Genomic DNA, 12,500 nt, shown 5'->3' with positions numbered 1-12,500 from the left:
CCAAGTTAGAAGTTTCAACAGGAACATCCCCTGAAGCCGGAATTCCAAACCGAAAAGTCAGACGAACCTCACCAACACCAACATCAGAATCCAAGATGGCTGCCCCCCGCGCATCAACTTTATTGGCACTTCTGTCTTATCTGTGTCTCATTAAATCAGCCGTACACAAAGTACTGTCTATATGTGGACTGGTTGCTACGGTGTTTGTATGCGCAGTTTGTACAGTTCTCATCACTGATCAGAAAATAGATAGAAGATGATGCAATGGTCACTGGGGAGACCGGTCACCATGGCAACCGCATTACAAAGCTGAGCCAGCAGACATATCTATGGATGACCTCTCCAAAAAGCCACAGCAACACTCAGTCACACACACACACACACACACACACACATACACATGCATACACTCACACACACACACACACACACACACACACAGTACATACAGTGGCGTAGCGTGGGGTGTGCGGGGTGTGCGGACCGCACAGGGCGGCCAATTGAATGGGGGCGGCCAATACTATAATTGTATTACTTTCTTGTGATTTATTTTGTTGTAATTTTTTGATAATAGTTGTTTTCCCTAATGGCCGAATTTAGAATATGGTGCTGTTTTGTAGTGGCGCGGTCTCCCTAGCTTCCATTTTTGCAACGTATTAGTTCGACAGCTTGTAAACAATCTCCCGCGACCTGCGCGTGTGAACGTCTTGGTGGAACGTCTCTGTGTTTAGTGCCAATTGTACTTCTGGACTGCATTCTGCAACATTTTCAAGCACAGTATCAAAAGTTTTTGAAGAACATTATACACAGATGTTTCTACTGGTTGTTTTCATATTTCATATCAGCATTCTTTACACACAAATAGGTAAGGTAATACATGCGCTGGCTGAACTCTTCGTGTTAATATGTGTCAATATGAACTCATGAATATGAACTCTTTCATACAAAGTTGCACAGGCACCCTGAGGGTTTCGACCTTTTCCTATTATAATTTGATCAGTTAAATCGAGGAGACTATAACATCAGCTAGATAACTAGCTATCATTTTATGTAAATGGAACTCTTCCATTTAAACCGTTTAAGGTTATTACAAGTTTCCTTAGCTAGCTAGTTAGCTAGCATAACTAGGTAACGAACTGTATATATCTGTACACAGAACAAGATTCAAGGTTTCTGGGGGTGTTCTTTTTATGACGCTAGGACAAAGACTTGCGGAGCTTCAAAGTCATATATTGACAACAATAACAAAAATTCGCACCAGTAGGAAATCTTCCTTGAAGGGGGGCGGCGAATTTGGCTACCGCACAGGGCGGCCAAAACACCCGCTACGCCACTGAGTACATAGACAATTAGCAGATCCATGTGGTGATGTCATGTATAATTATGAGTTTGTGAGTGTTGATGGCCGATGGCATGTTTGTGTGTGTGTGTGTGTGTGTGTGTGTGTGTGTGTGTGAGTGCGTTAAGGTCACCGTTCCCCTCCTCCATGTCCTGCTTGGCTTTGATGAGGGTGCGCAGGCGACTGACCTCCTGCCTCTTCAGCTCGTCCAGTTTAGTCCGCACGTGATGGCTCACAAAGTCCAGCTCTTTAGCCAGCTTCCCTTGCTGTCGTCAACACACATACACACACACACACACACACACAAACACACACACACACACACACACACACACACACACACACACACACGTAAGCATACACACAAGCACCATGACACAAAATACAAGACACACACACACACACACACCTTTGACTAAATCTGTATCTGTACAGTGCTGCGCTGCTGTAGATGAATGATAAATGTAAGCGTTGTCGAGGCTGGAAGGGTGACACCTATATTACCTTGATGTCCTCCATGTCTGTGTTGTGGAGCTTCTCTCTGAAGTGCTGGTCTTTCTCCAGATAGTCGATGACCTCCCTGAGATAGCGATCATAGTGCAACCCTGTGTCCTGGAGGGAAACACACACACACACACACACACACACACACACACACACACACGCTTATCACATCACTGGACAACTCGGGGAGTCAGGGTCAGCATAACACACAACCTAGCAGGCCCCTGCAGCTGGGCGTCTGTCTGCTTCAGCTAGTGGGATATGGCTGCACCCCAAAGCAAGCAGGAAATCACGTCATCTGAGGTACGATCTGCATCCAAAGTCTCGTCTTGTATTCGCAGTGTTAGCGTGCAGCGAGTAAGACGTGCAGTCAGGAGGAACTAACACACATCTGTGCTGTGTTTAGATTTCTGTGGCTGCCGGTGTCTGACTCTCACCACGCTCTGCGGAGTCTCCTCCACGGTCTCCTCGGGCAGCTTGACTTTAGTCTTGTCCATACCTATGGGCACCGTCTCCGAACACAGCAGCAGGCACGACAGGATAAGGCAACTGGTGAGGAGGGCATTCATGTCTGGCATCTGAAACGGCACGAAAGACAATCGAGGTTTAGCTAGCTGCTGTCGGTTACTTATGTTGCAAGTCACACATTGAACGTTGAACTTGTACCTATAGTTCCAGGAAATACTGGATGCATTTCTGTAATACACGCTACACCATAACTGAGTTGACCATAGACACCCACCTAGATCATCTATATCATGTTCATCCTCAATTGCCTAATTACACAATAACAATTTCAAATATCACATGATCAAATCAACCACCAGCTATCCTTAGTTAATTATCAGCCGGTTGCTAATATCAGGTTTATAACATGTTTAATACCATGCTTATTGGCTGGCTAGCTAGCTAGCTAGCAAGCAGAATACATAGTTATAAATTATTCTGGTAATAATTCTGAAAACCACTAACGTTAGTTCTGCTACCGTAATTTGCGGCCGGTAAGGTATAGTTAACAGATATCATTAGCTGTTATTTAAATGAACTATTCCGTTAAATGGTCTGTTTTCTAAATGCTTGCTGCAAGCTAACGCTCAAGAATCTGAAAATTATATCCAAGAAACAAGCACAGATACACCGTTAGGTTAACGTTACCTTACCTCTCCTCCGATAACGCTGTTATTAGCTGTAACGTTAGATTTGCTTACTTTGAGAGCTGAGTGTCTGTCAGGCTAGTTTAAATGTCTCCCTGCTTCTTCTATGTCGACCTCTCATTCCTTCCTTCCTTCCTAGCGGGCTCGCATCACGGAGACTCGTTAGCTCTAGATTTCAGTGTTATTCTGACATCTATCTAGTAGATGTAAAGGGAGAGGGTAAAGCTCTGGTTGTGGAATTAGCCAACCTTGCTAGCAAGCCCAGAAAGAAATAGTATCGTCTGTCGAATAATTGTTTTGTTGTTGGGTTTTGATTGGACGGACACTGCCTCGTCGTAGTGGAATATGCACCGCACGGAGATGTGGTTGGTGCGAGTCTCTGCCGCTCAAACAGCACTCCGGCCACCCTTGCGATCAAGTTGAGTTGCAGGGAAACGTACGTGGCGTTTATTCAGTTCTGAGGTTAGAAGGTGGTGAACTTTCGTCAGATCTGACCCGACACACATCACATTATACAAAGAAAATCTTAACGACAAATGGAGTGTTTAATTTGCATTAGTTAAATAAAAAGGGCCCTTAATCTATTAAACTAGTTTGTTTCACTTAGACTAGACGATATTTTTTTCTAAATGGTATCCTTGAGCTGACCGCGGCTACGAAAAAACGTCATTGAGGTGCAGCATCCAAAACATTTATTACCCGATAGCGTTTAGTGGACTCAAGGGTTAGATCCCACTGCGAAAAAGGGAATAAAGTAATGGTTAGGTTGTTTGGAGCAGTTAGGAGTAATGAGAATAAGATGTTAAATCACATTAAAACGTATTTAGTCTTCGGGATCCGTTAAAGATAACAAATACAATGCAAATTAGAGTTTTATATTGAAATTTATTTCGTATGTACATTAAGACACTGCAGTAGCGTTATTCAGGCAGACACACATATAGCATTTCAGAAAAAAAAGCCATATTTGGACAGCTAACGGACGAGGGGCCAGAAATATTCAATATGAAAATCCAGAGCCGTGCATCCAGTGTGAACACAGCCAGTCTCCCTCCAGAGCCGTGCATCCAGTGTGAACACAGCCAGTCTCCCTCCAGCCCTCATCTCCTCCCCACCCAAACACAGACTCTACAAGCAGACGAGGAGTTCACGCAAGCCACGGGGTGAACCGTTAAGTGAAACAGTTAACAGTCAACTGAAGTGGCGCGAGCACACAACACAGTCAGTCATTCTTTATTGCCATGCCGAGTTTCAGAGAACAACCAACATCATCTCGCGTCTCACATCTTGGCTTTAAAGGGCTCGAGACCTTGGAAAATAACCCTTACTGTCTTTTCAAACACAGACACACACCTCTGTACCACATCCGCACCTTCAAATCATTACATTTGATGCACTGTTTCAAAGGACTTCACAGTCGGCGTGTTCAACACCGTCGTACTGTAAACATGTAAAATGACTAAACTCATGCCAGCACCACACACACACACGTCACACAGTTGAGCCCGGTCAAGAGAGACACCCGTCACTGATGTGGAGCATGCTATGCAGCTGACCCCAACTCACAGACGTCCGCATGGAGGGCATCTGTTTAGAACTCTGCCACCTAACACACCATTAAAACAGACAGTTAAGCTGCTGAATCGTACAACTGGACTTCACAGAGGCCAACCATTGCAGCTCAGTCTTTGTGAGGAAGCCCTGAGTAGAGTCATAAGTATACTGCCCCCACGTGGTATCAGAGAGAAGAGCAATTTACAGCTGTAAGAGAGCGTGAGGATGGTGGTGGAAGAGAGAGAGAGTGTGAACAGGAGAGAAACCAAGACAGTGGCAGGACTGGAACAGGGAGGCTGAGAGTGAGTGAGTGAGTGTGTGTGTGTGTGTGTATGACATGTTTGATCACACCACTTTTTAACCCAGACGTTTGTTTGAGAGTAATGTAGTTCAACTGTCCTTGGTTGGCTGTGGATAATCATGTGGTTTTCTAAAAAAAAAAAAAAAAAAAAAAAAAAAGAAGAAAAGAATGATAAAAGAATGGGTCAGAATTTCTTCATCTGTCGTCTTTCCTGGCGTCGCTGTTTCTTCTCGTTCACCTCCTCAGGGGCCGACGGGAGACGACGCAGAAAACCATGACCCAGGAAGTTCACCCACAGCAGCTTGCATCGCACGAGCAGGGGCCTGACAGACAGAGAGAGAGGGACAGACAGACAGACAGACAGAAAGGGAGGGACAGACAGCAAGAGAGAAAAATATATTGTTATTTCCTTGATTACTTACTGCATGTTAACCTTGATAAGTCGGTGTGGTAAGTGCCACAGACTGGTTTCTGTCATGTTGAGAGAACAAAGGTGTCTGCTCATGAAACCACTAAACCTGGCATCTGAAAATCATCTCATGAAAAAAAATGACATAAATGAAGTCTCTTTTAATGTTTTAATGAACAACACTGCCTACATAAAATCAGCAGATTACAAGCCAGCATCAATCAGCCATTTCTGCCCCTCTGAGCTGAGTTGATGGACAGGCTCAGGTAATAATAGTGCGTCATGAGAGGACAGAGCGATCCGGGGGTCGATGGGGTCATGAGAGGACAGTGGACGTACCCAGCAGCCAAGATTACCAGAAGTAGGAGGAGGAGGGTGCTGAGGACCCTGCACTATGGCCGTCAGGAGGATTCACATCTTTCAGGTGCCTACAGGGAGGGAGTAGGGGGAAGAGTCAGCCGATATACAAATACATTCTTAGTGTAGGGTCATGCACACACACACACACACACACACCACACACACGAGCTGTCAGTGAGCTATATCCTGGTCGGGCAGTACTGCCCTGGGAATATGGAGTAAACACACACACACCTCAAAATTCAGGCAGTGTCAGTGTTGCAGCGTTTCAACGGACTTCCCAGCCCTGTGTGTTTAATCCTGTCATACTGTAAACATAAGCAAACACACAGACAGACAGACAGACTCACTCGGCCATGCCCTGCTCCATGTTGAGGTCGATGCCTCCGTCAGCAAACTCCCGTCTCAAGCGAAGGCTGGCTTGGCCATGGCTGCCATGGACGGTAGCTAGCGGCATACACAGCAGCGAAAAGACCAAGCAGCAGCTGCCATGGCAACACACAGGAGGTCAGAGGAAGGGGGGGTTACCAGGGGAGGGTGACAGAAAGAGCATTTAATAGAGAACCAGAGGTGAGAAACATCAGCAACGCAAGATGAATCAGGACACGGAAATGTGTGTAAAACTAGCCATGCTCTCACCCATGTCGAGAATGTAGACGAATTGTAGAAGAGTAGCAAGTTTATCCCCGCATATATGGCCTGAGAAGAAAGAAAGTCAATGACAATAATCAAGGGCTTATGCTAGGATCCACCCCGACACATCAAGGCCACATAGCAACACTATTCTGCCACCCATATGGGGCAACAGTACTACAGTGCCGTTAGCTAATCATAATACTGAGCAATGCCAGAGAAAATCCGCACTTACATTCGCTCCCAGAATGACTCGAGTGTAGAATTTCATAGTCGCATCGTTCTCCTCGTAGATCTGCTTCTTGCCTTTCGTGCCGACCTTGCCTTTAGGCTGCTCGTGAGGGTGCAATAAAGGGGAGAGGGCATTTTAAGGGAAACAACGTCTCATCCGGACAACAGGAGAATTAATCTAGTTAAATCCAGAATCGACAGCATGTCGACAGAAATTCAGCACGACAAACAAAATCACGACCAACGATAATGCATACACACCTAGCATAATGCATACATATCTAGCTATTTAAAAAAAAAAAAAAAAAAATCAGGTAACACATAAGCGTACTTTAGAAACCCAGATCCGCCTGCTATAACCGCTTTGCTAACTCACCGGCTGGTTCTGTCAATAACAGTGTACACTAAGCAGCTCGCCACGAACACGACAGACAATTTATAACCTACCGCCATGTCCTCGGCTGCTTCCCGTTTCTCTGTGGTAGCCTTCACACGTTTAAACAATCGTCGCCTTATTGTTTCCCGTTATTGCATGTTTAGAAATGAATACTGTAGCTAAATACAAGCCCAAAGTTCACCATGTAAACCCAATGGAAGAAGTAACACATCAGCGTTTCTGAATGACGTTTTCAGCGCATCAGTTACACGTCACACGTTTCCCCCTCTTCTTCCTTTCTCATGAATCAAATGAGTAATATGTCGCCCCCCGCGGTCAATGAGCACACAGACAAGCTATTTTCTTGAAGTGTACATAAAATCCTCAGAAAAAGGTTGTATCAAGGCTCAGAATTGATTCATAATACAATACTTTTTTTGTCAATTTTTTTTTGCATGTTTCAGGATTAACAATCAGGGCTTGTTTCACTGTTTGGAGTCATACAAACTGAACTGGTTGGATCATCTCCCAGCAGTCATTTCTGCAGATGGAACGCCCACCAAAAGTCCTGCCAGGTCCCGGTAAAGATGTATAAATGTATTGCTTATTTAATGAATGAACAAACAAACAAACAAACAAACAAACAAATGCCACAGAAATGAAAGCCTGACAAAAACAACCAAATGGGTTCAACTAATTTTATTGCTGATGGGAAGGGAATACAAACTAGTGACATATGCAGGGATTATATCATGTGTTTGGGGCTATTTTCGCGGGTTTGGGTAGAAATTAGACTTTGTCACTGGAGCAGTACTGTGTGGAGGCAGTGACGTGAGGACTGTAAAGTGCGATATTAAAATGATGACAACCTGAATTGCGACTGAGAGTAGTTTGAGTCTGATAGGCCTTTCTGAAAATACAAAAATATATGCATCTCATCATATACACTCACACACAAACACACACTCACCCACACATCTGCATCCTACATTTACACACTACAAACATGAACCACAGCCTCACTCTCTCAAACACACCCTACTACAGCTCTCACACTCACACACACACACACACAGGGGCATGATGTGATCTGAGTGCTCAAGATGCTGGGTAAGTACGTTTTAGTGCACTGCAGCGTGTCTGAGGAGTACTGTATGACAGAGACATCACAACTGCAACACCCCTGGGATATCACATCACACACACTCTCTCTCTCACACACACACACACACACACACACACACAGTGGCAACCAACCAATGAATGTAAGGAAGTGGAAAATGGGGGCTTTAGCACAGCTCAGCACCTCTGACAGCTACGTTAAACAGTTTTACTCTCTTATTCACTCACACAGCTTCTGTTCTCCAGAACAGCCAGACACACACACACACACACAGCTTCTGCTCTCCAGAACAGCCAGACACACACACACACACACACACACACAGCTTCTGCTCTCCAGAACAGCCAGGCACACACACAGCTTCTGCTCTCCAGAACAGCCACACACACACACACAGCTTCTGCTCTCCAGAACAGCCAGCCAGACACACACACACACACACACACACACACACAAACAGCTTCTGCTCTCCAGAACAGGCAGACACACACATCTGGATGCACACGATGCACCTGAATCATGCCACTGTGATCTCTCTCTCTCTCTTACACACACACACACTCTTTCTCTCTCTCACACACAATGATTTTCCATCTTCATTTATGCACCTCATTTGGTTCACTTTCATCAATGCAATTGTTGACATAGATACAGTAATTGTTACTGTATGCCTGAATGAGAGTGAAAGTGTGTGCATGTGTGTGTACTACTGAGTTTCAACCCCTAAATGTCCACGATTTTATTTCCATTGGCTGCTGCAGCAAATCCTCCCAAAATTATGAGCAGGTAATGACCATCAACCAATCAGCTGCTTCTATGATGTCAAAAACGTTGAGGCATCATCACAGGCCAGTGAGGTCATAAGATCTTCGTGGTGTGAAAGGTCTGTGACATCATAGGAGAATCTGGGCAAGGATGACCACTGCTTTGTGATGTCATAAAGAGTCTTGTGACATAATAGCCACTTCTATAAACAGGGCAGAACTGATCTCTCAGGATCCTCTTAACGTATTTTGCTTTTCTTACAAAATAATAAAAACAGGTTTATGAAAAATATCGACATTTAAGAAATCAGCTTATACAACAGTCTTTCAAAATAGAGTCGGCCAACTCTGTTCGGCAGGGGGAGGACAAAAGGAATGACAAGTAAATGCCACATATGCGGTGAGTGAGTTTGGGAGAAAGACTAGAAATGGGCACATCGAAGAGTCACACAAGCCTTCACTCTCGTCCAGATTGTAGATGTAGTCATGGTCACCCGGGAGGAGAGAGCCGCAGCAGTGGGGAGAAGACTGCAGGAGGGAAGGAGGGAGAGCGGGGGGAGGAAGAGAAGAGAGAGGGGGAGATATTTTAAATAGCAAGAGCTTAATTTTCCATTCTTTGCAAGTTGCCACTGCATCCTGGTAAAAAAAAAGAATTTCTGATGCATGTAAGAAGTACAACGCATTTCTGATATATGTGAGAAGTACAACGCATTTCTGATATATGTGAGAAGTACAACGCATTTCTGATATATGTGAGAAGTACATCACATTTCTGATGCATGTGAGAAGTACAACGCATTTCTGATGCATGTGAGAAGTACAACGCATTTCTGATATATGTGAGAAGTACATCACATTTCTGATGCATGTGAGAAGTACAACACATTTCTGATGCATGTGAGAAGTACAACGCATTTCTGATGCATGTGAGAAGTACAACGCATTTCTGATATATGTGAGAAGTACAACACATTTCGGATATATGTGAGAAGTACATCACATTTCTGATATATGTGAGAAGTACAACGTATTTCTGATATATGTGAGAAGTACAACACATTTCTGATATATGTGAGAAGTACATCGCATTTCTGATATATGTGAGAAGTACATCGCATTTCTGATGCATGTGAGAAGTACATGCTCCACTCCAATGTCCCACAGTGGGGAAACCAGAGACTGACAAACTCACCCTCAGAAGCCATGAGGTCGTCCAGAAGATCAGTACTCTCTGTGGGGGAGAGAGAGAGAGAGAGAGAGAGAGAGAGAGAGAGAGAGAATCAATCAATCAATCAATATCAGATCATTCTGTAAACACACAGTATTAGGCATGGAACATCATTTACTTAGGCCCAATGCAGACGGAGTCTAGTTTGCCTGAACCCGGAGAACCCCGTCACCAGATAGCCCTATCGTGCAGACGAACGCACTGTATCCGCACTCCCTCGAATCGGGGGTCCAAAGTGAGTAAACTCGAAATCAGGTTGCGGTTGGTGTTCGTCTGCACGCTATCCGCATACCTAATCGGATTGCCCCACGTGATCGCATCATTAGACCAGCCAGAACAATGGACACAACCGGCATTATTTAATAACTGAATGGGTTGCCATGGCACAGTGAGTTTGGCAGCCAGTTATAACAGCTCTCCAGTTTAAAAAAAAAAATTCTTCCTTACCTTGCTCCTTTTCCACGTGAATTTCCCTACCGGGATTAATACAAATGTATCTATCTATCTGTTGTTAGGAAAGGGATGACATTAACAAGCCACACTTTAGTCTATCACTGTTTAATCTATTTGCATCAGACCATTTTTCAAAAACCAGTTTTAAAAGTGTCAGCAATAGCCTATATGAGCAAATCTGACGTGAAAAGATTTTTTATTATAGACGGAAGTTTCAAAACAGATGAATGTTACGTAAGCTTTAGTCCTGTCAGACAACGATAGCGATAGCTACTAGCTAGCGTTAACGTTACTTCAGCGGTAGCCTACAGTATGTGAAGGACAAAGCCCTCAACAATAGCCTACATTTGTTGTTAGTAATAAAACCATGAAATTGGAAGCAATTGTAAACCATGAAACATCCAGGATCCACAGCACTTGCATTGTGGTTTCTCGTGCTCAAGCTCAGCATCTCCATAAAGCACAGGCATTTAAACAACTCAGACATGTCATGTTGCAAATTGCTTTGTTGCACTGTTCTAAACTCTTTATTATCAATAACAAATATAATTATTTTTCGCTTAACCTACAGTCTGCTCTTACCACTGATTTTATAAACCACCATAATGTGTTACTGTGCAGATTAAATGTAGGCTATGCGGCTAAGCTAAACGTTGCTAGTTGGAGCTCAACTACTGTCATATGTTACTTTGATAGCATGCTCCTGTCTTCTTCTCCATTTTCTTCAGTTGTCTGTAGCACCAAAGCGCCACCAACAGGCGTGGTGGATGTACTACAGCTGAGTCAATCGGATTCGCTGGGTTCATGTGCACGCGATTTAAAAGTTGATATGTGTGAAAATGAACCCGGGTTCAGGCAAACTAGGCTTCGTCTGCATGGGGTCTTAGAAGGACAGGGGTGGGGAGATAGGGTGAGAGACAGAGCCAATCGGATGGAGGGAGGAGAGATAAAGGGGAGGAGAGAGATATAGAGGGGAGGGGGAGGAGAGAGGAGAGAGATATAGAGGGGAGGGAGAGGAGAGATATATAGGGTAGGGAGAGGAGAGAGATACAGAGGGGAGGGAGAGGAGAGAGATATAGAGGGGAGGGAGAGGAGAGATATATAGGGTAGGGAGAGGAGAGAGATATAGAGGGGAGGGAGAGGAGAGAGATATAGGGTAGGGAGAGGAGAGAGATATAGGGTAGGGAGAGGAGAGAGATATAGGGTAGGGAGAGGAGAGAGATATAGAGGGGAGGGGGAAGAGAGAGATATACAGTACCAGTCAAAAGTTTGGAAACACCTTTATTTTTTTAAGTGTTTTCTTTACTTTTATTTATTTTCTACATTGTAGATTAATACTGAAAAAATTAAACTACGAAAGAACACATATGGAATGATGTTCTAAACAAAAAAGTTGTTTCTACCATGTAGAAAATAACAAAAGTAAAGAAAAAACTTGAGAAAGAATGAGAAAGTGTGCCAAAACTTTTGACTGGTACTGTATAGGGGAGGGGGAGGAGAGATACAGAGGGGAGGGGGAGAGGGACATCAATTAGAAATAGTCCCAGAATCATGTAATATTGACTGGGGTGTGCATCTCTCCCTTGAGAGCACCACTGAAGACACTCAGACTGATGTGGCGGGTACCTTTAGTTGGGTCAAACATCTCGGACATCTCCTTGGGGAAGTCCAACACTGAAACAGAAGTACAGAACAGGCTCATCAGCTGTGATGAACTGGGACAGCCAGCCATCACTCAGTCACTCAGTCACTCAGTCACTCAGTCACTCAGTCACTCACTCAGTCACTCACTCAGTCACTCAGTCACTCAGTCACTCAGAGAGCATAGTTTGGGCTTCACTGCTTTTAACAAACACATTTCACTTCTCAAATGCCTTAACAGTAAGATGCTGTGCTGCCCACAGAAAGATTTTCCTGGGGTGGGTGAAAGTGGCGAGATAAGAGAGACCAGTGGAAGTGTCTAACTACATATGCAGTGAATGGGAGAGACCAGTGGAAGTGTCTAACTACATATGCAGTGAATGGAAGAGACCAGTGTGAGTGTAACTGCATATGTAGTGTGTGTGAGTTG

The 12,500-nt window shown here is 44.3% G+C and overlaps 1 protein-coding gene, 2 long non-coding RNA genes and 1 pseudogene across 3 annotated transcripts in view; all 4 read right to left on the bottom strand.

Moving 5' to 3' along the window:
• The window catches only part of LOC116225176, a 10,016-nt pseudogene extending 6,717 nt beyond the window's left edge, over positions 1-3,299 (bottom strand).
• The window catches only part of LOC116225179, a 22,928-nt gene extending 14,625 nt beyond the window's left edge, over positions 1-8,303 (bottom strand). The window contains exon 1 of the long non-coding RNA XR_004165964.2: positions 8,094-8,303. This is a non-coding gene — a long non-coding RNA (uncharacterized LOC116225179). The remainder of the gene's footprint in view (positions 1-8,093) is intronic.
• Positions 6,096-7,155, bottom strand: LOC116225177. The gene is made up of 4 exons (XR_004165962.2): positions 6,933-7,155; positions 6,490-6,585; positions 6,261-6,320; positions 6,096-6,106 (listed from the first exon to the last, which is right to left on the bottom strand). It is a non-coding gene; the product is annotated as an uncharacterized LOC116225177 (long non-coding RNA).
• Positions 8,304-8,826: 523 nt separating the features above from the next.
• The window catches only part of LOC116218010 (transcription factor E2F4-like), a 9,745-nt gene continuing 6,071 nt past the window's right edge, over positions 8,827-12,500 (bottom strand). Inside the window, 5 exon segments of the mRNA XM_031558060.1 lie at positions 8,827-8,851; positions 9,185-9,247; positions 9,249-9,276; positions 9,941-9,979; positions 12,056-12,103. Of these exon segments, the coding sequence (XP_031413920.1) occupies positions 8,827-8,851; positions 9,185-9,247; positions 9,249-9,276; positions 9,941-9,979; positions 12,056-12,103 (203 nt within the window).

The sequence above is a fragment of the Clupea harengus genome, chromosome 20 (assembly GCF_900700415.2).
Source record: "Clupea harengus chromosome 20, Ch_v2.0.2, whole genome shotgun sequence".
Classification (NCBI taxonomy): Eukaryota; Metazoa; Chordata; class Actinopteri; order Clupeiformes; family Clupeidae; genus Clupea; species Clupea harengus.
Note: the sequence above shows the minus strand (reverse complement) of the source record. Positions and strands in the feature narration are given on the sequence as shown.